The following is a 26,317-nucleotide window of genomic DNA, read 5'->3' as shown; positions in this document are numbered from 1 at the left end:
AGGTTAAGACATCTTCAAAGGTTGCCACTAATTTTGAATGCCTTCATTTGTAAATACTCATTGTAGGAAGTGATTTTTGTTCATGCCCTGCATACAAGGCTGAGACCTCGTGGAAATGTGGCAGCAGTTACGTGGTGAGAGCCGACGCGCTGAGTCTGGGCTGTGCAGACATACTTTGGCAGGAGGGACCTTTGCAGCAGCCCCTTCGTTTTGATTTTCCAATTAGTGTAATGCAGTTATCAGCTCCATTCAAAGCTGAGAGACCAATGGGAAACTGAAAAGGGAAGGCTCTTCCCCTCTCTCCTAATCTAGGTTAAAATAAAATATTTAGCAATCCATAAGTTGTGGGACAGGGGGACCTGGATCAATCATGTCAATTAACCAACCAAAAGTAAAACCTTTTAGTTTCAACAGCAAATAAGTTCTAAGATTTTTTTTGGTGTTCTATTATATGCTACTACATGTTAGTCTTTTTAACTGAAAATTTTAGAATTTGCTGTTTTGTTGTAGTAAGTTTCAGTTTCCATGCAAACAGACATCAGGAATGTAAATTGATCCAATTAAAAAAAAACAACACCATGAATGCATCATCCATCATTTTCTGACAGAAGAATGTGAACATTCAAAATAACTTGTTAAAATACATATAGCAATCCGTGTTTCAGTAATTAATGTGTCCCCTGATTAAGGAAACACACTGTAATTACAGTACAAAGGGTCATGTCTAGTTGCAAACCCGCATGCTTCAGCGCTCCAAGAAAGGCTGGCAATCGGTACGTCCTCAGCCAAACGTCCAAAAAGCGTACGTGCACAACAGAACAACCCCCCTTCCGTAATGGCTTTCTGCGCGTCCGACAGCGCTCGGCTGCTCCGGTACGTTCCTTTGGATCACCCCTCCTGAGCGATCTCAGCAACCCCCACATCAGATGCAGCAGCCCGACAGGCAGGTCAGCCAGCCTTGTCCAAGCACAGCCTCGGCGAGGGATCCGAAGGAGCACACGGCTCACTCGTGCTCTTTGCAGCCTCACCCCAGTGTGCCATGACCATGCCACCTGCTCAGGCACTTCTGGAAATCCCACCCGGGCTCCATCGGCCTCTGTGAAACCTGGCCTCAAGCTCACGCTCCTCTGAAGGGCAGGAGCTCGGCAGGGCCCCGAAAGGAGCAGCAGCTTCCCGCAGCCCCAGGAGGTTGGGTGCACCTGGAGTGAACAGCAAAATATCCTTCATCCCAGGAAGAAAAACATTTAAAAGGAAACATCAAATGGACGTTAGACCAATTGATATAATCCAGAAAAACACCAAGCACGTGCACGCATTGCTCAATCTTTTTCCACATCTCTGTAGTCCTCCAAAAGGACTCAAGCTTGAAAAAACATACCCTGAAAAAAAAAGGAGCTGCAAAGGACGTTAGAAACAACTACGCGTGTATTTATACTATCCCACCACTCTGATCCAGTGCGATGGGCCAGGGAGGAAACAAGATGCTGAGATGTCCCCGGACTGTCAGGGGTGCCGTGCTTGTCGCAGCGTTGGCAGAGCAGAGCCCCGGGATGAGGACACCTCTCTGAGCAGCGCTTTCACAAAACCAAGTGAGCAGTCAAGGCCCCGTGCGCAGTGCAGCACATCGGGCACAGCCAGCGCCGCTGCTGGGAGAGGAGCAGCAAAACAAATGACCTCGGCTGGAGGAGAAGCTCGGGAGCAGGTGGGAGGAAGCAAAAAAAGGAAGAGCTGGCGAGGAGCTTACAAAAGCAGCAGGACAAGTCCCCGGTTTCCTACCCCTCTGACATGAAACCTCTTTATTCAGTAGTTGGTGGTGCTTGCTGCTGTCACAACATGGGGTTAGGAAACCACATCCAGTCCTGGTCCTTCACCACATGCCAGTTTCAGTCCCTGACTTCTTTGTGTGCCAGAAGCTGATGGGGCTCCTCTTGCTGCCGAGAGCATCTTCTGCCCAGCAGCTGCGCATCCCTCTCAGAGGCACAGCACGAAGCAGTGTCAGGGGTTCAATCCGGGCTTTGCTTAAAGTGTGGATACATGACAGCACAGAGCTGAGAAGCCTCTAGAACAGATGAGTCCTGTGGGAAATTCACAACTGGAGCAAAGATAAGGAGCACATGCAGCCTCTGCTTTGTGGATGGAGACAGGCCCATGCAAGCGCAGGAGAAGCTGGGGAGGGGGACGTGCCTGCCATGACCAGCCATGTCTCCCCAGCACTGAGCACAGCTCCCTGTCCCCAGGAGCCAGGCTGCTGTGGTGGAAGGGGAGAAGCCCCCGCCTTCCCCAGCAGTGGCTGCAGGAGCAGGTGGAGGTAGCTGCAGGCAGCCTCTGCTCACCAGTGGGAACAGGGCTCCAAACCCAGACCTTGGCCTCCCAGGCCTGGGGGCCACCAAGGCCGACTCGCAGAGTCCTCGGCCTTGTTCCCAGCCAAAGCTGAAACCCCTGCTAGGGACGGAGGCTCTTCCTGCAGAGCTCTGAAGCAAATATTTCTATTTCTACCTCTTCCCCTCCAGCTTCACCCTTCAAGCAGCACAGCAAGGATCTCCTCACAACTGAGGGGCGAGGGGACCTTCACAAGCCTCATCATCTTGCTCCTGCTCATTAACAACTGCTGCTTTGAAGGAGGCAGTGGAGGAGGGACAGCGTTGTCTCTCCCCTGTGGAATCCAATTTTGGATGCCACAGGAGCTGGTAAGCAGCACCCGCCCAGTTCCCCTGCTGCCTTGCAGCAAAGCGAGCTGCTCGCATGCAGGGCTGACGCCGTACTGGGCGTCTGCTAGGAGACAGCACGACGCTGTCGGGGAGGATTGGTTAACCACCTACCCGAAAGCAGGCACCAGGAGATGAGACAAGGATTACGTAAAGGTTTTTGTAAAACAGACAAACCAGCCCCACACTGTGCCTGGTTCATGGGGAATATTTGCTGGGCCCTTTCCCACAAAGGGAAAGGCTGGGGAAAAAAAGGCTTTCTCACAATACCTATTCATCAGGTCTGGAACACATCACAGCTTTCTGCAGAAACAACAGGCTGTAATACAGCAACCGCACTTGCAGAGGAGTAAGACCTGGATGTGCAGCATCTCATCCCCGTAACACATCTCCCCCAAGCCTAAGGCTCCCCTGCCTCCTTCCACCCAGCCCCATCTCCCTCAGCTCCCCTCAGCTGCCCTTCCTACAGCCCCTCGACCCCGACCCGTTACCCACAGCCCTGTCCATCCTGCAGGGGTGAGAGGAAGCCAGCCCGCAGCCAGCAGAGCCAAGCAGCAGCTCCTCCAGCTGCAGAGATGCTGCCTGCAAGCCACATCTTGCCCGTGCCTAGGCTGAGCTACTGGCGTGCACGGGGAAGCGTGGGAACCTCCAGCGTGAATTAATTATGGTTGTGGGCAGGGCAGCTCCTTGACCTGCAGGAAACTTTCTGCTTCAGCCCAATTACACGTGGTAAGACAGCTTCTTGTTTTCTTTCCAAGGCTCAACCCCTATGTTTCAGTCAGATGCTTGTATTTGCTCTTGCTGCTTCTCACTTCTCTTGGTCAGGTATCTCACTGCTAGGAAGAGATGGATTTTCTTTCCCCGCGAGCCTTTTAAGGATCCATTCAGCGACTGGGAAGATGCTCTCCTGCAGAGCTAGCTCGTTTTTGTCTGTCTTTTTTCTTTTTGTGCAGAACACCGATCCACTGGGCCAAAACAGGTCTGTTCAAAACATATTCAAGATCAGTTCCTGGGTCTGTAAAACAAAACAAATGGAATATCTGACACCTGCCCTCCCCAAAGCCTAACACCTAATATTTAATGCTTACAGGTTTGGTTCCACGATGCTGAAAGCTGCGTGCACCCTTGGGCAGATGTGCCAGGCAAGTTTGGTTTGACCTAAATTGGCTTTGGTTTCCAAATGTGTTCCAGAAGGCTGAAAAAAACAGTAAATGATGAAAAGAAATGCTGCCCACCCCCCTCTCCTGTGTCGGCCTGGTGAAGCTCCGAGAGTTACTGCTACAGGTAACAAAAACTTGTCCATACAGGAAAAGGCATACTGCAGATGGGGGAAAGAAGAGATTTGTGCAGTAATCTGTGTAAAAAGTCAATGGATAAAGCGTGTGTGTACATACTGAGCAAAGGCCTACAGAGGGATAAAAAGTGGAAAACAGAACAAAACTCTTTCTATTCCTAAGCACTTAGTTGAGTGGTACCAAGAAGAAAGCAGGAAGAAAAGGATGTTTTGGAAAGTTTCAAACAACAAACCCAACAAAATCAGAAGAAAACGGTTTAGAAGAGCCTTTAAAATGAGTTTTATTGTCAGAATTTTACAAGTAGCCTTCAGAGGCATCATACAAGAAGAACTCTGTTGCAAAACTCTAATAAATAGTCTGCCCCAAGTCCCAAAATATTTTTTGAAATAAAATAAAAACCAAACTTAAAAATAAAAGAGAATAAAAGCAAGACTTCAGGATGCTCAGAGATGTTAGCAATATTTCCCATTTACAAATAATATCAGGCATTATATAAATCTCCTTCATACAAGTCATTAAAAAACCCAAAACATTCTAAACCTTTACAAAAGCACTCCAGAAATAGTTCCAAAGAGATCCATTTCCATGACAAAACATTAGAGAAGAACTCCATGGGGATTAGCATCACAAATGAAGTTTGAGGTTGAAGTGTAGTGTGTACTTGTGTGGAGCAAGATTAAAGAGCATGAAAAAGGGATTTGAAAACAGCGTGGAAGTTTTTGTGACAAGCCTACGCCTGATGATCTTACTCTGTTTATTTGAGAATGCGGTAAAGGGCAGGGAAGGAAGGCTGTTCCCGGAGCTAACCCCGAGCATACCGCACCTCATGCGAGGCAGTACTCAGTAAGGCACTGACTGCATACTCAATGTTGGTGCAGACTGCGGTGCCTACACTGAAAAGGTATTTTCTGGAGAGGTAATACGTTGTGGTAAGTTAGCTGTTCCTTCAGAGAACATGAAATTAACTTTCCTGACATGAGGCAGTTTGGGAAATCTCCTGCTAGATAGTTTCACTGGGAATTGGGAATTTCAGAGCTCCAATCCTATCCCAGTACTTTGAAAAAAATACACTTCTTTAATTTCACCTCTACACATTCCTCTGCCTGTGGTTATAAAGGATTTTTAGAGACCTCCCATTTAAGAGAACACAATTAAAAATGTTCTCCAACATTTCTCCAATCTGTTGCGATTTGAGAAGTCCAGAGAAACGGAACAGGAGGGCGGGTGCACTGAAATGGCTTATGGGGATTTTCATGGAAACAGTTCAGAGGGGGGAAAAAACCCAACAACTTAATCTCTTTACAACTTCAGCCTAAGTCTTATGCTCGTATGCAAGTGACAGATTCCCCTGGAAGGGAAGGGGACTGCACTGAAGCAGCACAGCAACAGTACTCGGTATCTCTCAGCCTGCCTGATGCGGTACGAACTGCAGCATGCCTTGTTTTGCCGTTCCTCAAGTTACTTGCAGCCCTCGCTTCCACAGGAAACAAAAGCTACCAGGAATGCTAATGCAATAGATGTGTGCTAATACGCCTCGCCCATGGCTCACGTCTCTAGCCTCTCTCCAGACGCCGTGATGCTGGTTGTACTGTACCATACACTATGGGGACACGGTCTCTGCAACGTATGGGAAGGTAGCACTAGCAATCAAGCGCAAATTGCTAAGGAGACACCTAAAACATTGCATTACATCCCCGTGTCTGTGGCATACTTCAGAAAACAATGTAAGAAAAGCAGTAAAATAACCATTTCTTTCTAATTCTCTAGATGTCATAATATTTGCCAAAGCTGCAAGGAAAAGCAGATTACCTGAAACAGAGAGAAAGGAGTTAATGGAAACAGAGGCAGATGGAGCAGCAAGCCTGATCCAGCCTCCAAATCATTTTGTACATAACAGATAAAGAAACAATGTGCAAAAAATAGACATTCACATTTTAGCAGTTAAACTTTTATTTTACCTTTTTAAAATTATTTACTTTGTTTTTCTACAAAAGGCAGACATTGATTGTTGATCTGCAATTATTCTGAGTGCGCGCAGAGATGCAAAAAAGGGTTATTGGAGGATGAAGGACAGGGAAGTGCTCTGACTATACTTTCACATGTCATGATTAAGGTGGCATTAAAGCTTAAGTCCCAGGAATAATATTCATAACAGATAATTTCCTTCCCCATATGCTGTTTTCAGTTCATATCGATTGTGTTGAAAACCCACTCGGTGAACTTCTTCAGCTTCTCAGTTGCGTTCTGGGATTCCTCCTGTAACCTCAAGTTGTCTTCCCGCAAATGCTGCACTTCAGCCTGAAGACTGGCTTTGTCCTCTTTTTCCTTGGGCATGAGGAAAAGTACAAGTCTTAGCAGTAAGTCTAGATCATGCTTCCTACCTACATCAAGTGGTAAGAACCTCTTAGCGAGCACGAGTCTCATACTTTATAAGGATTTTATGTGCAATAACAGACTGTTTTATATCTAAGATACACCTGTGACATTTCATTCCTTACTTTTCTTGCTTCAACTATCAGAGTTTCTCTATATTAAATTCTAATAGAGAAGGCTGGCTCCCCAAGTGGTGAAATAAAACTGGTCATGTGCTGTTCTATAGGAGAAAAATGTACAACTACTGATGGTTAATTAAACAAGGGATAGGAAATGTTTCTGCAAACACTACCCAAGCTAACAGACTTTTCATCTGACCGCAGCGTATCTTTCTTGGACCGAGCAGACAGCAACAGTACGGGAAGTTTCCACAGTAAAATTGTATGGTTAGGTGAAACTCTCCCTTTACAACATCAGCAGGATATATTTACACGGACTAACGACAAGCTTCTCACACAGTCACCTGAATTAGGAGTGCAGGTACTCAGAGTCACCCTCCTGACTTAAGCAGAGGGGTCACACGCCTACAGTTCAGGCACTGCACTCTAGCCTTGAATAACTGGAAGCACATCCTGAGAAAAGTAGTAAAGAAATGTCTTCCTCACATGAAAGGATGAGACCATCATAGGGCTCAGGCATGGGAAAGCAGAACTACACGGTAATTAGAATCACCTATCAGCTTGAAACATAAGCATTGCAGATTTTCTGTAGATCAAACATTTACCTTCCTTAAATCCTCTTGCAGCATCTTCAGCAAACCTTCCAGCTGGTCCACTTTAGAGGCGAGAGTTGGAGGAGATTCTTTACTGTTAAAAGTAGGGAACAAGAATAGGCATTGACAGATTTTACTGTATTCACACGGGGTATGTAACATACTACATGGCTTTGTGTAAGCATGCACTCAGGAACACGACGAATTCTCGAAATAAACAAAAAATGCACGGAACACACGCAGCACATTACGAGAACAGATTTAACCCATGGTAAACTGTTGTCATCCGGTCACATGGTTTCTTTTCTCCTTCTGCTCATTATGTGTGCCTTGAATAGCTTTGGACAACTTCATTAACGTCTCAGACAAGAAGGAACCTGCACCAAGGTTCCGCTGTAGTTATGATCCTTTTGGTTTTACTTCCCATCATCATGAGAACTTTGTTCTGTGAAGGCTAGAGACAGCTTCCAAATCCGACTGTTTCTACATTTTTCCCCGGTTTGTAACTGAGGAAGCTTGCATGTGTGGGGCATTTACTTACCCTGTATAAGGCTTTATCTGTGCAGAAAGCTGGTCCTCAGCCTGATCACTGCTGGAGGCAGCACTCACAGGCCTGTGGTTTTCATCGGCAGCAGCAAAGAATGAAGCTCGCTGAACTGAAAAGACACGTGCAGAGGAAAACAATGGCAGCAGTAATGAGTTGTTTAAGAATGGTGCAATAGCTACACTGCAACATCTCAAGGTGATCCAAGAAGCCTGTGTCAAGATTAGGTGTAATATACCAATACCCATTTGACAGAGGCAGTCTGGCACGGCCAGTATTTGTACCAGCTTCTCCACTGCACTGGATTCAACGAGTTTGCGCTAGCACTGGCAAAGTTCTGCATGCTCAGACAGGTCACGCATCACCCTCAGGCTAACAACTGCTCCAGGGAGGGAGATGCTACAGAGCGCAGAGCAGAGATACCCCAGTGGCACTCCTTCCATGGCCACTTCCAATACAGGCAAGAAGCTAAGGTGGAACAGCCACCACTGCACAGAACTTCCTGGGTGTGACACTACCCAACAATTCAACACCTACAGTTAGCTTCCTTAGGTCCTTCAATAAAGGGAACCCTTTACCTCGAAGAAAGAAAAGCAAAACTTACATGTGGAAAATAAACAGACCAGTACCATTTTTCAATTTTTTTTTTTCCTTATGCCTTCTTATGAAGTATTTTCAGATTGAAATGTGAAATCTCTTTCCTGCCTTGTATCTACACTTCTTTTGTCCGATAACTGCTCATTTACAATGTTTTAACACACCTATAAATCATTATCACGTGTGGTGTTGACTAACCTGCCAATAGTCCCTACCTCTGGAGTTTCCTAGCACAAACAGCAACGTAAACACTTTTTAACTTAATTTATTAACACCTCTCCCTCAGCAGCTGCTGGTCTCTCACTGGAAATAGAACAGTATTTTCTTTTTCTGCTTGGCAATTTTTTATTCTGTGCTTTCAACAAGGTTAATATTAACACACCTTAGTATTTGATGGGATTATTCCTGCTCCACTCTTTTTTCCTTTGAAAATACTGAAAGCTGGCATAGCTCAGGAATCCAAGCAGCTTTTGTTTCAGCTGGCTGCAGATATCACTACCTACAACTCCTGAGGCTTGTGCTGAAGACACCATGCAGAAGAGAGGTGTCCAGCATCACAGAGCAGAATTTAGCCTGGTTAGTACTTGTCAGTCCCTGCTGGCACCCAGCTGAGACTACAGGCTGGGATTATACTGACAACAGATAGCTGCTCCAGATTTGTTCCGTCAAAACGGAATGTATTTTTACAGTGGTGAGATAAAGTTGCCAGCCAACACATTACCCCGTCTTTTCTTGGTCTGAGCTGTCATTTGTTACCTTCACCACACCGACTTTGTTCACATTGCTAACTGGAAACGCAAGTGAGTCTGGGGCCTATGGAAGCGAGGGATTCAGGTTGATGAGGGCAGTGAAAACTAGGGGGGAAAGAAACAGAGAAGGAATCTTCTGAACAGAAACTGGTGACCACAGTGAAATGCATTAGGACCTGGGTTTCAGCCCTGCGTGGTGGCAAACAACTCCAATGGGAATAGAGCAGAGCACAAATACATGTCTTCAGTGCTAGCTTCTGCATGCATTGTCTTAATGATGTGTATGGCTGGCACCAGAGAAAAGCCAAGAAGTTACTTCACAGCCTCCTCTAACCATGCAGAAAGATGTTCAAAAGCTTCAAGATCAGTGACAACACCTTCACAAAGGTGGGTCAGCATTCCTGCAGAGATTAGCAAAAGACACTTCTGTTTAAAGCACTTGGAAGAATTTTCCAGCAGATTATAAGAACTGTAAGATAAACTCCCTTTGGGCTGAGGAGTATTTCATTTTAAATTCAAACACACGTAGGCAGCTTACAGTTCTCTTCAGTTTACTGTCAAGGAGATGGAAAGTGCTATAGGATAAAATGACACTTGTGCAAGTCCATGTATTCAGAGTATGCAGAGGGAAGAATGGCAACAGACTATACGCCAACAAGGCACATTTCCCAAATTACCTTGGCAGTGCACTTCAGCTGCACTCCAGAAGCTTCATGCTCAGGCAATAAGCAGACAATCATCAATGTGTTCGTGTACTTTTTCCCTATTTGACTTGACTTTGCACTTCTGTGCCAGATATTTTTCCACCCTAGCTGTTATGTCTGCAGCTGCTTTACATGAAATGAAAAATAGCCCGTTTCACAGTTATTTGGCCAAACTGTAGCACAGAGGGAATACAGCATGAAGAAATGGCATCTAATACACGCAAAGTTCTGGGCTGTTAAGTCTTGAGGTGTTGTTTTAAAAGAGTTTAGGCTTCAGACTATGTAGAAACAATAAAAACAACAAAAGCAAGAGCCTAATTAAAAGAAAATAGTCCTTCATAAAGCATGCAGAAGGATCAGTCTAGGTATTATATTCTGCAAATTTACCTTCAAAGGCTTTGGCAGCATCTACCAGGTTTGACCAGTCCAGATCAGAGGCAGAATCAGGCAATGGCATAAGACCAGGGTCTGGCATGGGCTGCCGCCTTTGCTCCTGGATATCTGTGAGGGAGCTGTCTGAGGCAGAAAACTCTCCTAGAGTAAGGCAGAACAAAAGAGAAGTTACATAGAAAAAAGAATCCTTTCCTAATACTGAAGTATCCCTCTTTTTGATTTTTTGGGGATAGCATTTCTGGAACCAAACACCACAGCAGAACGTTTGACCAAATGCAGCTGACCAGTTACAGCACGTTACATGCCAGTTTTCTGAGGCACTGCCTCTCACCAGGACATACAATTCCTTCTTAAGCTGCATAAATCTTTGCAGTTACCTCTTCAAAAACCAACCTCTGCCTTTTCCCCGTTACTGGGGTGGGGGCAGTACTCTTCTACTCAATGATGCCCGCCTTTGCACAAGCTGAAGGTACTTTGGAGGGCTCTGCAGCTTGCTGGGGCTTCTACACTCACTGGTACCTATCTATTCCTGTAAAAAATAAAAGATTTTTTTTTCCCGTCTCTCTCTATAATCTTGTAAACCAATGGAAGCAGATTAGGCCAACCAACATAAACCAGAAAAAGAAAACCCTAAGAATGACTTTGAATGCACCTGAATGCATTGCATGTCTCTCGGCAGGTCACTGACACAGTCTTTACTGAAAAATACCCATGCCCACCCATAGTTGGGTGGCCTGCTACAGAAAACACATTGGCAAGCTTAAAAAAAAGGATACATAGAAATAAAGTTCTTGTAATTTTTGTGTGAATTGGTGCCCAGCAAAATGAAGCATTTAAATTACTGCCACTAAAGAGGGAAAGAGCAAAGTGTGAACCAGCAGTTACTTATTTTATTTCAGTTTACTGGCTGGACAATCGACAAACAGGGGATACCCACCAGGTCAGTCAGCACACCTGTAAGCTCAGAAGCAGAAACAACCTGCTTCCTCGTGCCCTCTGCTTGGTAAAGCATAAAGGAAGTTGTGAAAAAACTGTTGGTGCTGTCAGGAGACCTAGAGACGTGAGGATGAGAAGATTGACTGGGCACACGGGAGGAAGCTTCAGAAAGGGAGGGTCTTGAAGAACCCCTTTGGACAAAGGCAGAGGAAATTTGGGCACTGTGAGCAGGAAGAGAGCACAGTGGGCAGGACCCATTGGAGGACAAACACCACTAACTGCATTGCTTATTTTCACTCTTTTTTAAAAATATATATACTCTGATAACTAGATAACTTAAAGAACTATAATAACTTTTTAAAAAACGTTAGAAAAGTGGTATTATTGCCTGGGAAACAATGACCAGAAAGCAACACTTCATTTTCTCCGAAATGTTGTGTTGGAATGTTGTGTTGGAGTGAGTGTGTGAGTGTGTGAGTGTGTGTTCACTTTTTCATAAACTGAAGATTAGCTCGGCAGTAACACTGAGGATTCTTGCATTAAATTCCCAAAAGAGGGCAACTATTTGGGAAGATCTTAACATGAAAATATTTACAATCTGCAAAAAGATATGCAGAATTAGGTGAAAGAGAACTAACCATTTGATAAATGACTTGTTCTAAAAGTGTGAGGTGGATTGCTAATTAAGACAGACAAATAAGTAAATAGAAGTAGTTTTGGCTCGCTGTTCTCCCCTCTTGAAACCAAATGGAGGTGCTCTGGAGTGACAGATCTTTGTTATTAAGATCTTTGAATTAAAAGAACTCTGAACAGCAGGAAGCCAAGAAATACTAGAGGTATTAAATATCCAGTTCTACTTAATCCTTCTCCCAGCAAAGGCGAGCAGGATGGGGGAAGGGAAGACAATTCACGTGTCACTCAAGTAGCTGGTCCTTTTATCACACAGACCTACATTTCACAGAAAATGAAAAGTCTTATTTTGTTGACAAATGTATAAAGCTTATGTGCTAGAAGAAGTAATCGGTTTGGTGTGGAAGAGAACATGACAGTGAAAGAAGGTTTGGGTTTTTCTTTTTGGAAAATACAGGCATCTGAATGAAAAGTGCTGCTTTCCTCCACTACTCCCATGGCTTCATTAATCTTCTGACCTCAAACCCTCAGAAGCCAAACCCATCAGTCAGTTATACATGTAACCAGGTCTGCAAAGTTATTTTAGTCCATATAAAAAGAACTGAAGAGAGCTTGGTTTCCAAACTCTTACGCAAGAAACATGTTTTATGGAAACAACAGCTCATTTAAATGTCAGGTTCAACACTGAAAACCGATGCCTGGTGATCAGACAGATTAAAAGAATTTAAGTTAGATTTCTTCAGCAGCCTTCATTGTGAAACTTATCCTGTGTATCTCAGTACAGACAGTGCATAGTGCCTACTCGAATGAGTTGAACCTACTGGTAGTGTTGCGTTTTCCTCTTGAAACATTAAAACATGAATGAAGCAGAACATATATGTACTTCTTCAGAAAACACTGCAGAATCCCACTGAGATCTAGCTCTTTTTGGAAAACACACTTAGTACACATATAGATATGAGATACAGCACGAACCTGCGAATGTCCCTTTCTCATCAACTCAGAAATTCACATGCAGTAACAAAACCTATCAGAGAATCTTGCTGACACTTTTCAGTAGACTAATGGAGGAAACTGAGTGCCTTCTTGACAACAGTTTACCAAGTAACTTTCCTTGTTGAGCTGCTGATGTGTGACCAAAATTAAGTAACTCAAGTCCTGTAAAAGGAATAGGCGAGTGAGAGAACTGAAAACTAGCCGGAGTAATAAAAACTGTTCCTAGCATAGCCATTCATATAAAAGTAAATAAATGCTGCTGGACATACCATTATTATACCATATACCCTTATAACCAGGCATACGTTATTTGCCCATTGCATGGGCAATCTCATGCCCATGCAATCTCATACCCACTGAAGTGGGGAAAACATGTCCCTGTTCTATTTTATGTTCTCAGGTAGTTGACTTGACTCACCTCATTTTAGCAAAAAACAGATGGAAGTACTAATTTGTTGGAACAAACTGTTTTCCCTTAATATAATCATGACGGATTCCTTTGAAAGCAGCAAACACGGAAACACCCTTACCATGTAGTGATTTCATTCCCAAAGTATACGATGGTCTCCGCAGTGGCAGTGACTTTGGGAGAGAAGGGTACGTGCTGGTGAACAGGACATCGTTTGGCATGGCTTGGTCCAAGAGTGAGGCCCGGGAAGCGAAGAAGTGGTCCCTTTGGCCACTGTAAATACTCTCATCTGACAAAGTCCTTTGCAAGGCACGCCTTGTGGTAGGAGTGCTGGGAAAGGGAGACTGACAGGACAGAGTGTGTGACTATACATTCATAAAAGAAAAGAAATAAAAAAGAAATTAAAAAATCAATACAAACTTTTGAAATGCATGATGAAGTAGTTTAAATAAACTTTTTTTTTTTCTTTTTAAATAAGACAGCAAATGTTAACATAGTATTTTTTTCAAGAGTGGATGAGGAAAGGAAACTAAAGGAACATGCTTTGGAAGGAATTATAACCAGGTAACACATCAGATCTTTTTCAGCCACTCTTACATTCTGCTTTTAAATATTCTTCAAACTTCTACCAAGGTATAAATGTTAGCCATTCCTCCTGGATTATAGAGCTCTCACGTAGCAGAGATGGTGTTTACAAAAACAAACTGAATGCTGCGTAAAACAGAGCTCTCCTCGTGCCAGGGGAGGCTGCATTCCTGCACGCAGAGCACCAACAAATGCCAAGTAATTAATAGTCTCATATTTATGAACAACTAGGAATGCCCAACACTTCAGTTCTTCGGAATGATTTGTATGAAAATTAAATTAGTTGTCTCCTGAGTGTGAGAACTTGTGTCTTACCCCCAGCATAATCCCAGCTTCCCCCACGCTCTGCACACAAGGAAGCAATGCTGTGGTTAGTCTGGAGCTACTACTTCTCTGGCCAGTGCCAGTGAGCTGCTTTCAAACAACACATACCATTCCCACCAGTGGAGACACCAATTCTGTATTCTACCAGCCACAAATTTTCTTAAAACCTGTGGCAACATAACCATCTCAGACACAACAGTTTTTTATGGTTTGGTTGAAATTTGGTCCAAGGATTTCAAGGAGAAATGGTAAACAGAGGAAGACCTCATCACCCTCATTTGCTCCGTAAGCAAGTTTAAACAAGAAGGGAAATAATTCGATTTCTGGAAATGTGATTAAGCATTATAGAGTGTGACTCATTTGCACAGAAAAAACAGTTCTCTCATCTCAGAAAAAGGGAAAAGAAAAAACTGTTTAAACAGACAGTACTCTGCTCTGTTCCTGTGATCAAAAACCCACACTCCAAGGTGGGAGAAGAATACGAAGAATGACAATTGATACTGTACAGTGAAAGAATCTGCCAGATTTTTTTTTTTTGCCGAAGTATTACAAATCCTAATATTGCAAGTTTGCTGCAGGTTTTGCTTTTATAGATTATGGATCAGAAATAATTAAGATTACTTTCAAAATCTGCTATCATGAAAAGACAAGGAAGAAAAGAAGCAACATCGCATGTTAGTTTTATGTCACCTTCTCCCTTTTGCACCGCCTCCCTCAGAACAGGATTCACGCCCCTTACACTAGGAACCTTGCACATACACTTAACACTACAAAAAGACAACTTCTGGCACACAGTTGTCACTATGTTACACTGAGGATCAAGCTGTTCTTTTCCTTCTGAAAGGTAAAAGCTCAATCAGAAGGTTCGCGTTATGATCGGCTGAAAACTCACAGTATCTGCCCTGAAGTGGCAAAGGAAAAGAAAAAACCAGTATGTCAAACACTCTTTCCTTGAGGGTCCTACAGTTCACCTCGTGCTAAAGAATTCAAAATCTACCAAAGAATTAGGAGCTGGAACCACCAATTAATGCCAGATCGTAAGACTAAAAGATTGTACAGACGTAAACGTGTGACGGAGTCAGAACACAGAGGCAATATAGTTAGGAGTTGTCTTCTGGTAATTCAGCAGAGAGAAGAGGAAAAGAAGGGTGACTTGTCTGAGAAGGTAAAAACCATTACAAGTAGGTAAGGAGATGAGGAAGACTAGGAAGATGTAAATCAAAGACTAGAACAAATTCTACTAGAAAACAAGGCCTTTGGCAGCCATCAGAAAGGAGGGTGGTGTTTTTTTGGTCTTTGTGCAGTGATCTGATGAGAGGCGTTCTTTTTTTTTTTTTTAACTGTCAATTTTTGTTTAGTCAGAGCAATAATTTTTTCTAAGATGAAATATAAATCATGCAGTGGGCAGAGATGACAGTTACTTTTAAAATATAGACGATTTAATTTATTGGTGTGATAGTGCTGGTGACTTGCTGAAATCAAAAGCATCACCTAAGTTATCATACTTGTTACAGGCATCAGAAAATTAAGATTAGGGTAAGAATGGATTCACTTACCCCAAAGCAGAAAAATAACAACCTTAGGAACGTACACACTTTTCATGATCTTCAGATGACCTCTTTAAACAGAATGGAATGTCTTGTAGTGAGACTAATCCCCTTGCTCAAAAGTAACCAACAGGAGATGTTCTCATTTGCCCACATCTCACTCGCCTTGTACAACTACCACAAACCTAAGAAAAAGGTATCTTGCCATTGGCAAGATTTTTTTTTAATCCAGCCTCAAAGGTAACATCTGAAATAATCTGTGCATGGAACCTAGCTCTTGCAAGTTTTAATAAGCCACTTTGGGCTTTTGCAAGCAAAGAAAGAAGATGCTCTTTCTTCTGCATAGTTGCTGTGGAAACCATCTGGGCTTTAGGTGATGAGCTCGAGCTGTGAGGCACTGACTGTATATGGAGACTGCAGAAATCAAGGCATTCTGTTCAAAATGACGGACTTTTAAAATTTATAGTTATTATACACACTTTATGGAATACCTCAGGAAAAGTTTTTAACAATTTATTCTGTATAAATATTTGCTTCAGTTTAGGTAGCATTCTTGGTTCTTGTGAAGTAACAGGATTAGAGGCACGAAAGCATGATTATTGTGATACTGTCAGCAAGTCACTGTCTAGTTCTGCGGTCAGAGAAGAACAATTCAAACACATAAGACAACATTACAGGATTTCTCACAAGCCAGTGGTCCTAAGCGTTCTTTGCAATTAGGCATACTAGTCTCTGTACATTTGCACACACCGTTGTAATACTATCGCAGTGACCAGAATAACAGAACTGCTCCCCAGATGTTTTCCTCTAGTAAATAAGTCTGTGACAAACAGATCACTTTCTGCCCATGATGAGCATTCTGAGAATGCCTTGCATTTGGTTTTCCTGTTATGGGTGAGAATGGAAGAGATCCTATCTGAGAAACTCTGAGCCCAACAACGCAAAGTACTGAGTAAGCTCTGTAAGAATGAACACTCAGCTTTGGCTACTTTGAAAGCACACAGCATTTTCTACACAGAAATCTTAGAGCTTCACAGCCTTCATCAGTTTCCAAACTGTGACACTCTTTGCAGTATTAGTGATATGCCTGGGCAGCAATGAACTCCATCATCAAATACTTAATGAAGTGTAATTTTACACATTTCTGTTTTGTGTCAACAGAAGCATGTCTCAGATCAGAAGAGGACATGTGCATTGCTCTTAAGGTATCTCAGATTTTACTCAGCTGTGACAAGAGGTAGACAGATGACAGACTCTCTAACATACCTTAAAGGTTTTCTGGGATTCAGGTGTTGGACTATCAAGATCTATCAATTTCTTCAAGTCTTCTTCAACAGTGGACTTGGATGCTCGTTTTGGTGACGCTCGTAGATCTCTTGCTGATGCCCGCAGCCGAGGGTGGGCCATTTCATTGCCATCACTCTGGTGACGTCTTAAATGAAATGGAACAGACACATTCAGGTCTCAAAGCCCTGGGGCAGGAGGCATGAATGAAACAAAAATTATAGCATCCTCAAAATTTTAAAAGACAAAAAATAGGTAGGGGGCACGAAAAGGACAGGAGTTTCACTAATACAGCAGAGCCTCATCTTAATGAATACCTGTTGAAGCAATCAATTAGCAATAGATGTTAAGGTTGTCATCCATTTTCTCAGTAAGGGACTCGATCTATTAAAATAATGCATATTCTGTGCTAAATTAATACTAATATAGGTCTTAAATGAGCCAAAAGCAACAAAACACCAAATTATTTTCATCTTTCAACTGGCTTTTTTACTGCAGATTTTACAGCGTTTCACGATCTCCTTTTGACAGTCGGTGATTGGCATCACCTTGGAATTCTGTGTTGACCCCATAAAAGCCAAGAGGAGATGAACAAATTGTTCTGGAACGGGCATTCCAGACCACCTGCTTTCAAAGTCATGCTGGACTGAAAAGAAGAGATGGCTTCATATTGTAACAGAGATACCTTGCCTTGCCTTCAGTCAGTCAGACTGGATACTGGCAGCAATCTAGACAAGGTACACGGAGTGCCACAGAGCTCATACACAGCATGCACAGTACTACTACATGGATGAGAGGCTTAAGAAAGAGCTCAGCCTCTACATTAAGAAGATTTTTAATATTTGCTGAAATAACATTTTGAGTGACCTTTAAGAGGTCCCAAGGAAAGATAAGCGTTAATAGGACTGAAATCCGTACAGCACTCTAGAAATGGTAATTATTATTTTTGTAAGTATGTTAACGGGGAATGAGATTAGCCAACTATTAAATATTTAAACCCAACTGCAGAACTCTAGATTAAAGATTATGTTGTACTACAGAATATGCATTCCATTAAATAGTCTTGTGCTTTTCTGTACAGAGAAATGTCACGGATGTCAATGCTTCTTTACAATTAAAGCTAATAACCAAAAAAGAGAACCAAAAAACATTCTTACTTTCTTGTATCCATAAACCCCACTGAGTTTATTGTCCCTTCTGGCTTTTTCCATCCGATCAGATACTTGCTAGTAGCACCCTGGCGAGGGTAGAAAGTCCTAGGACCAGATGAGGAGGAAGAGGAGGAGGAGAAAGAAGGTGCGAGCTGGGGAGAAGTAGCAGAATGAAGCTCTTCTTTAGGTGAGCTTCTGGCACTGGTGAAAACAACCGGGCTGGCAGAGTGTCGTGAACTCATGGTACTGGGGGAGAAACAAAGACAAAATTTGCCTCTAATGTGTGTTTATGCATCTTGTTCAACTATTTTAATGGCCTTCTATTAATATTTTATTAGAAACATTTCACACAGTCATGAAAAATTTTGTAAGCAAACTCTAAGGATGCAATCAATACACCACCCTCCCCTCATCCTCCTTTACAAATGGGAAACATAGGGCTCACAGTGATTAGCAGCTTAAAAGTAATACATGAAATTGTAACTGAATTAGCAAAAAGAACCCAAGTCTGACTTCTTGCTGGAAAGTGGAACAAAACATATTGTGAAGGAAGTTGAGCAACAGGGAACATCCCTTTGAGACTCCACAACAAACCACAGAAGAAACCCATACATCTTTCAAAAGAGGACTTCCTGGATTTTGCCTGAAAAACAGTTACCATTTGCTGCTAAAAACGACACAGAAATGGTTAAGTTCGAGCAGGTCCCTGACATATGCCACAATTTGTTTAGCCAGAAGAAAGTATCGGGTCGACTAACTGCAACTTATTGCTGGAAGAAGGGGGGAGAGGCTTCAGATAGGAGCTACTCTTTAACTATGATATTAAAATCTCATGCAGCTTGCATAATATCAGGAGAGCTAGTGCTCAAGACAATATTTACTTTAGCAACCTTAAAAGGTCAGGCATTTCTAGCTACAGTTAGAGCAAAAGCTTTGTGTACAGCCTCAGTATGGAAATAGCATTATGTATATAGAGACCAATTTTCCGTCAGCTCTCTCCACAACTTAGCCACATTTTCTTCCCTGTATCCAATACTGCAAGGAAGGAATATGAAACAGATGGACCTGTGGGAAAGAACAGTTTCTGACTGAGAAATAAAAATTAGCTGGAAGGCTGAACAAAGTCACTGAACAATCTTTTCATTCTTAGCTTAACAGGAAATTCTTTAACACTTTTTGTATCTTGATGAAACAAGGCGTTTTCCATGTCTCTCAATGAAACAGATAAAGTATTTGAGGTTAAATCTATGTTGCCACCTGGAAAAATAATCTCACCTACATTTAGCCTTACAGAAGTCAGATATCTAATCTATGCCACTTGTCTGGCTCCTGCAGTAGCCAATACAGAGAGAAATACCCTTGGAGGTGATTCTTCTCATCTTAAATTAGGTGTCTCAGACAGGGAGAATTATGCTTTTGCATTTCTCCTCTCCCTCTCCTGACAACAGATGGCTTCTAAGGAGTCACCTTCAACTACACCTTCCAATTCCAAATGGCTGAAGTGAAGTCCCAACAGCTAAGTGCTGTGGATGCAAGGAGTCGGAGCGGAAGGCAGTCTTCCCATCTCAAACAGCGCCAGCTGCTGCTGGCCATGCTGCCTCCGAATGTACGTGGGGACGGTGGGGCAGTCCCCCATGTTAGGGGGGAGATGCATCTCCCCTTGTGTACACAAATCAGGCAACAACTACACAGACTTTGTATTACAGATCCCCCATCTGTACGTTGTAAGGCCTGCACAAAAGATGGCAGATTGGAAAAATATAGGAAGGTATTGTTGTCCATGAAGCCCATATATTTGGTACTGCACATCACAGCCTTTATTTATAATAGATGCAAGTAAAATAGATGTAAGTAAACATAATTTAAAGCAGAGAAAAATAAGATCTAGAGGTAGAGGCAATACATTTCTCTTCATTCCTCCTTCTCTGTTCTCTCTGAATGCTGAAAACTCCTACACATGCTGAGCAAGCCAGCCCATCTGCAAGACATCACCACTGCAAAATTAAAACACCAAGATTTGTGGAAGATGTACATCTTCAGAGAAAACATATGAGGTTTTTCTTTTATTGTTTTGTTGTTGTTGTTGTTGTTGAATGCTTATCCCCTTCTAAATACACTCAAGAATCGGAGAAGCCTTTTGTTTCAGTGTAGGAAAACAGAAGCTCTGAACACACTTCAGAATTCGTTAATCCCACCAGTAGCTCTCAAGGAAGTGCTATTTGTAAGAAAAAAAAACTTAAAATTAATTACAACTCCTAGCTAGGTTGCGAGCGTTGACCCTTAACATTTACTACACACAGAGGACAAAAAATGATGTTCAATATGTTCTACATTAAATGTACATCTAAAATGTATGTAGTGTATATAATGCATAACTTAGTTATATTTTATTATATAGTATACAGTATATAAATATTGTATACTGTAAGTACTACTATTTTAATATTTATCATAAAATATATCATATATAATACATGCTAAGAGCAGCCTGGCAGATGAGCAAGAAAATTAGCATACACTTTTTAATATCCTTTTATTTTAAGTGTATTGAATGTTTTGAGCTGTGGCTTTACAATATAATATTTTGGGAGGATATTCTGCTTCAGGAACTATGGACAGAACTGTGGAAAGGCCTGAAGTTTTTTATCTTACATGTAAACGCAGGAAAGTCAACAGTATACTGATGGAAAACTGTAACAGACACCTGGACCATCCTGATTATATCTGGAAGGAATTCGGTCCTCAGTCTCAGGACTGAGACAAAACCTTTTGCCACTGGTGGTTCCCCACTTCCCAACTGGAATATTGTGACAGGAAGGGTTAAATTAAGGAAAAATTCTGATACTACACGACAATCTGCACAAGTCCAGATGAGTCATTCATAAAAGTAAACTGTTAGACATAATCTACAACGGTTAAATATTAAAAATATTCCAAGTAATTAAAATAGATGAGAAATATTCATACATTTTCTAAACCACATAGGTTAGGTGGAAATGCAAGTCTGATTTATTTATTTTTTTCCTAGGGAATTCATGCCATCAGCACATATGGCTTCATTTAATGACATTCAGCTATAATGATTCTGTGTAATTACTGGCCTACATAATGCGATTCTCCTGGGATGCTATGAGAAATCTGCACAATCATCAGGAAGGACTTTGGAATGGGGGTGGAGAAGAAAAGTAAAAACACAGCCAGAAGCTCTGCTGTAAAAGTTAATCACTATAATTTACATTTTGTCACCAATTCTCAGGTACAAGTTCTTTTATGCACAATCAAATGATCTGAACACTAATTGTTGCTCCTGTCTTCTACAGACACAAACACTCTAATTTGTGGCTATTTTCTTTTCTTTTGTCACTGAGTTCTTTTCAGGGCCAAATTCCTTTTCTTCTTGCTCAGAAACCCGACTCCAAAGACGTTGCAGGCATTCTGGCATCCACAAGGAAAAGGTAGAAAAGGAAGAAGCAGCAAAGGATAACAATTTAGAAACTCAAAGAAACAAACACAACAATTAAGCTGTTCGTTTCTCACAAGAAAGAGCTCGTTCATAATCATCCTTTACTCTCCCCTCCTTGAAGCAGGCAGCTGTGGTTACATTTTGGAAGTGCCAGGCTAACAAGCCCCTGTCTCCAGCCCCATCTACTCCTTTCCATGCCCCTGGTGCCCCTCCTATTGGGTCAGCCTTGCTATTTGGGAAGCTGTGGAGCCAATGGAACAGGTGAACAGATCAGACTAGAGAAAAAAAAAAAAAAAAAACGTATTTTTTAGCTTTGTTACAGTTTAGTGTGATTGCCTCCTGGAACAAGCTGTTGTGCCTGCACAGGAAGAGCTATGGGAGTGTTGGGAGCGAGCAGCTGGACCAAGGGTCTCCTCAGCTCAGCATTGCTGTTCAGTGTGTAACCAACAACCAAGGACACCATGAGAAACACAATGACAGCTTTTTGCCCACACTGTGCCTTTGCTTTATTGCAAGGCATCAAACACATTTTCTAGTCTTCAAAAATGTAAAATATGTAAGGAGTACAAATCAGTCTGTCTGCTTCTCCACCAGAATAAATTATGTGGGTGCAAGGATTGTAGCGTTTCTCAAGTACCTTGCCCCATGTGTTCTACAAATTGCTACTATCCCTCTCCTTTGCAAAAAGCTGCATTTAAATCTGACTTTTAAATGAAACAACATAAAACCTTGGGAACTTTTATCTGGAACTTTCAACAGCCTGAAAAAATACGTAGAAAAGCACTTCAGTATCATTAGAGAAGCATCAATTAGATTAAAACAAATCAACCAGAGAACGTAACCACATTTTGAGACAGTGTTCATATAATAAATGAGACAAAATCTTAGTCCAAGTTTGCAATCAAGTTGCAAAGTGTATCATATCCATGGAAGATGAAAGGTAAGAGCTGTCAGGGTGAAGATATATTTCTATGGTATTTTCTTGGCTTTTTAACTGAACTAACTCTGTTTGGTGCTCAGAAACCAGAGGAAACCAGAATGTAGATGTACAAAGATGAGGTATGTATTAGGCACGCATTTACAATAAAGCTTCAAAGTTAAAGACGTTTTCCATTACCTCCAAAAAAAAAAAAGGGTAAATGCTAAGGTTGCCTAAATTCTAAGTAAATCCCTCTATACAGTTTCCCATAGATTTGTTCAAGCCCTTCATACATATACAGCTACTGGTAACACCAGTCTCAAAGACGTGGATGGAATTTATACCAACTGAATACGAGCTTTAGTGCCAAAAATGGTCAACCATAAAGAAGCAGAAATTCAGACTGGGACCACCATTAATAGAGTATTTAGTCGGAATTACCATGACAAATTACATGGAGACAGCTCATTGCACTACAGTCTCTATGACAACCTCTGTTTGCAGCTATGATATAAGGAACAGTTAAAAGTGTTTGATAAACATCTACCCTTGCCTAAATGTAGTTTTGCTCAAAGTGAATAGCAAAAAATGCTGCAGGCTTCCAGCCTACTGGTATTTTAGCTGTACACTCAAAAAGAAGTGCCTTGAGAATAAAAATGCAACAGTCAGGCTCCACAAGGCCAACAAATGCTGATGATCACGTAGCTTCCTGAAAAAAGCTGTTCTTTCTTTTTGTTAGTATGACTATTTTTCTAAAAGCACACTGAATACTTCTTCAAAAATGAGTTAGGAAACGGTTCTAAAATATTTTATGCCTCTAGCAGCTCCACTGAACTTGTCAAGTGGGTATCTTCCATCTGAGGTGTTCAAGCACTTCATGAGCATACTTGATATTTCCAGTTTTACAAATTGCAAAACTGAGGGAAAGAGGGAACGTGACTATAATGTGTCATACCCACAGCTTGCAGCAGAATGAGATTAAAAGCTACATGCCAGCACTCCCAAGCAACTTGCTCTCAGTCCTGATCATGACTACAAGAAGACTTTTAAACAAAAAGACTTGTGGGGGAAAAAATGTAAAAGACATCTGAAACACGTACTTGCAAGACTAAAAAAGAAACACATATTAAACTGTGCATTACTAAAAGGGAGTGACCTCCTTACTAAGTTGTATATAAAATACGTAAGATATTCATCTATGTATATAAATTTGCAAGATATTCCTTATAAGCACATCAGGCATGTGTCTGTCTCGTTTAATAGCAACAATATGGAACATGTTATCAACTACATTCCTTAGTGTTGTATGTAGCAGCAAATGCAAAGACTAAAGTTGCTCTGGATTTATAAGCATTCTGTGTAGTAAGATCTCTCAAAACGTTGATCAATTCAATCAAGTAAGATCTCTCAAAACGTTGATCAAATGATCTATTTGATCCGGTCAAATAGAAGCCTCAACTTAACATCCACTTCTCACTTTTGATAAGCTAGAGAGTGAGGATGGGAAAATGAATGTGAAAGGTGTCAATCTCAGAAGAGGTGAAAGTTACCTTGTATGTGAGACGGCATCGCTAAGACTATAAGCACTGTTCTCCCTTGTTAGAGGATTGGAGGCTGGTTGACTCTTGCTGTGAATATCCAGACTCAGCGAAGACTCGGCCTTTCGCTCCATGTGGCTCTCTTTTTCTAATGTCCTGTCTGCAATGGAGACCACTTCACTGGAGCTGTGCCACAGTGGTGTCACTTTCTCCTTGGTTAGCCCTGTCCGGGGAGATGTTGCTGCTCCCAGAGAGGCAGTGCTGCCATGGCTAGGTCCGTAGGAAGTGGTATCTATGCCACTATCAGCTGAAGTCCCTTGAAGGTAGTTGTAGCTGTTCAGCTCTGATTCAGTGCGCTCTCCACTGTCATACCATTTCTCATCACTGTGAGCACTGGAGGCATTGCTGGAGAGAGTATTGCTGCTGGAATGGCTGGAGTAGTGGCTGTCAGACTACAGAAGAAACAACAATCCAAAAAAAAAAAAAAAACAACACCACACTTGAAGGTTTATTTCAGAATTATGGCAATAGAAAAGGAGGAAGAAAGGGTTATGGAAGTCCCCACTGCACAGTAAGAACTCCTCTACCTTCAAGCATTGGACAGGTATGCTCAGGAACCTAACTCAACAAATTTCATTCCAACACAACGTACGTGCTCTGTTCTTGGTGCACATAAGCAGCTTTCACAAGGATGTGGAAGCCATGCCTTAACAATGCAGGGAAAAACAGAGATGTCCCAAAATACTTTAAATTGTTTCCTTTCAGATACAATTTACTCAGCCTGGACGAATGACACTGGTTGAGCTGTGTAGACTTTGACCTGTTTCATAGCTACTGTAATTAAAATACTCCAATTTTAAGAGTCCAGTGTTTCAGAAAATGATACATAACTGATCCACACAAAGTGCATGTTAATTTCCACAATGCAATTGCCTATCAAAAGGCTAAGGTAGGAAAAAATAACAGCTGCTCCTCCTAACCCTTGGTATATTTCCTCCTCAATACTACTGTCCTTTTCAAGTGGTCATTGAAATGCCATTTAACTATTCTGAAATCGTTTTTCCAAATGGCGGAATTCCAATAAAAGAAGCTTTCAAGCAATGCTTTGAAATTGTCCCATCAGAGCATGGCACAGACTGGTTGTTTTCTGGGTTCTGCCCTTGGTTACAGCCAGCTGTTAGGAAGAAACAGAATGCCTTCAACTCTGCAGTGGGCATCCGTGGAATATCCCATTACAGAAAGAATTTCTTGCCATACACTCATCACTGCTTAGTAGCTCATCTTTGAGGTATTTGTATTCCTTTCAATTTCTTAATTTTAGTTTCCATCTAAAGAATACATCTAAATTCTGATCATCTACGTAACTCGAACTGAAAAAATGGGTTTTCATTATGCAATGGACTTGTTTGGCAGGAAGATAGCCTAGGAATATGAGAAGGGACAGAAAGGACATTTAGAACCACCTTCCAGAGTTTTCCCAAACAGACATGGGCAGATCAAATGTCAAAGGTTAGATACTGTTTCTGCTGTTACTGGAGAAGAGGGAAAATAGAGAATAGATTGATATTCAGAGCAAGAAATCTCAGCATCCACATTTTTTATTATACTAAAATAAGAACTGACAAAAAAAGCAGGAGGAATATTAAGTTGATATGGACTCCTAGTTATCTCCAGTTAAATTTACTGCTTTTCATTAGGAACTGCATCACTGTCCCTCATCCATTTGTCTACATAAGAAAGATTTACAACAACGAAGACTGAAGGAGAAGAATGTAGGCATTAGCAATTCCACAGTTGCATTGTGCACACAAGCTAATGAGGTGCATATTACATCATTATATGGTCAAATGCATCACATGAAAAACAGGTCAATCTAAATATAAAAGCTAGTTTGTGCTCCTAAGAATATGAAGACAGGTGTTTTGTTTGTTTTAAAATAATGAAGGTGTGTTGTTCTGAATTAATAAACTAAAAGAAACACTGCAAATTGTATTCAAAGAAGAATGCTGGTAAGCAAGAGCAAATAACAGGAACCAACGAAAGACTTTCTCACACCTAAATAAATGCAACTGATTCTTTTGGCATAATCATGCAACACAAGTCCATATTTTAGCTGATTGTACATGTAGCTGATATTTTAGCTGATAAATTTTTAAAAAGTGGTCCAACATACTGGACAACAGTTTAAAGGGTACTTCCTTTTTCTTTGGATGCAGTGACAAATGATTTTCAAGACATTTCTAATTTATGAACGTTACTGCAGTTAATCTCTCTGTATATAAATCAAGAAGTGATAGTCTCCAAAAAAAAAAAAAAAAAAAAAGAGTACATACCTAATTGTGTGGAGACAGAAAGGCAGAATTTACCATTTAGAAATTAAATAAAATAAGAAAGACACTTAAACTGTATTCCAGTGGACCTATCAGAAGTACTCTTGTAACAGGTTATGGAAAGGAATTAATA

At 41.6% G+C, this 26,317-nt stretch overlaps 1 protein-coding gene across 8 annotated transcripts in view; it reads right to left on the bottom strand.

Moving 5' to 3' along the window:
- Positions 1–4,255: 4,255 nt before the first annotated feature.
- Positions 4,256–26,317, bottom strand: part of SIPA1L1 (signal induced proliferation associated 1 like 1) — a 203,067-nt gene continuing 181,005 nt past the window's right edge. For 7 of the 8 annotated variants that reach the window (XM_035327041.1, XM_035327039.1, XM_035327037.1 and 4 more), the window contains 8 exons: positions 23,867–24,306; positions 17,941–18,180; positions 16,766–16,931; positions 13,165–13,408; positions 10,067–10,213; positions 7,627–7,741; positions 7,098–7,179; positions 4,256–6,325 (listed from right to left, as the gene is read on the bottom strand). In XM_035327041.1, the coding sequence (XP_035182932.1) occupies positions 6,182–6,325; positions 7,098–7,179; positions 7,627–7,741; positions 10,067–10,213; positions 13,165–13,408; positions 16,766–16,931; positions 17,941–18,180; positions 23,867–24,306 (1,578 nt within the window). In that variant the 3' untranslated portion in view covers positions 4,256–6,181. The remainder of the gene's footprint in view (positions 6,326–7,097; positions 7,180–7,626; positions 7,742–10,066; positions 10,214–13,164; positions 13,409–16,765; positions 16,932–17,940; positions 18,181–23,866; positions 24,307–26,317) is intronic. The other variant, XM_035327044.1, reaches the window with a different exon arrangement.

The sequence above is a fragment of the Oxyura jamaicensis genome, chromosome 5 (genome assembly GCF_011077185.1).
Source record: "Oxyura jamaicensis isolate SHBP4307 breed ruddy duck chromosome 5, BPBGC_Ojam_1.0, whole genome shotgun sequence".
Taxonomy (NCBI): Eukaryota; Metazoa; Chordata; class Aves; order Anseriformes; family Anatidae; genus Oxyura; species Oxyura jamaicensis.
This window is presented reverse-complemented; position numbering and strand designations above follow the sequence as displayed.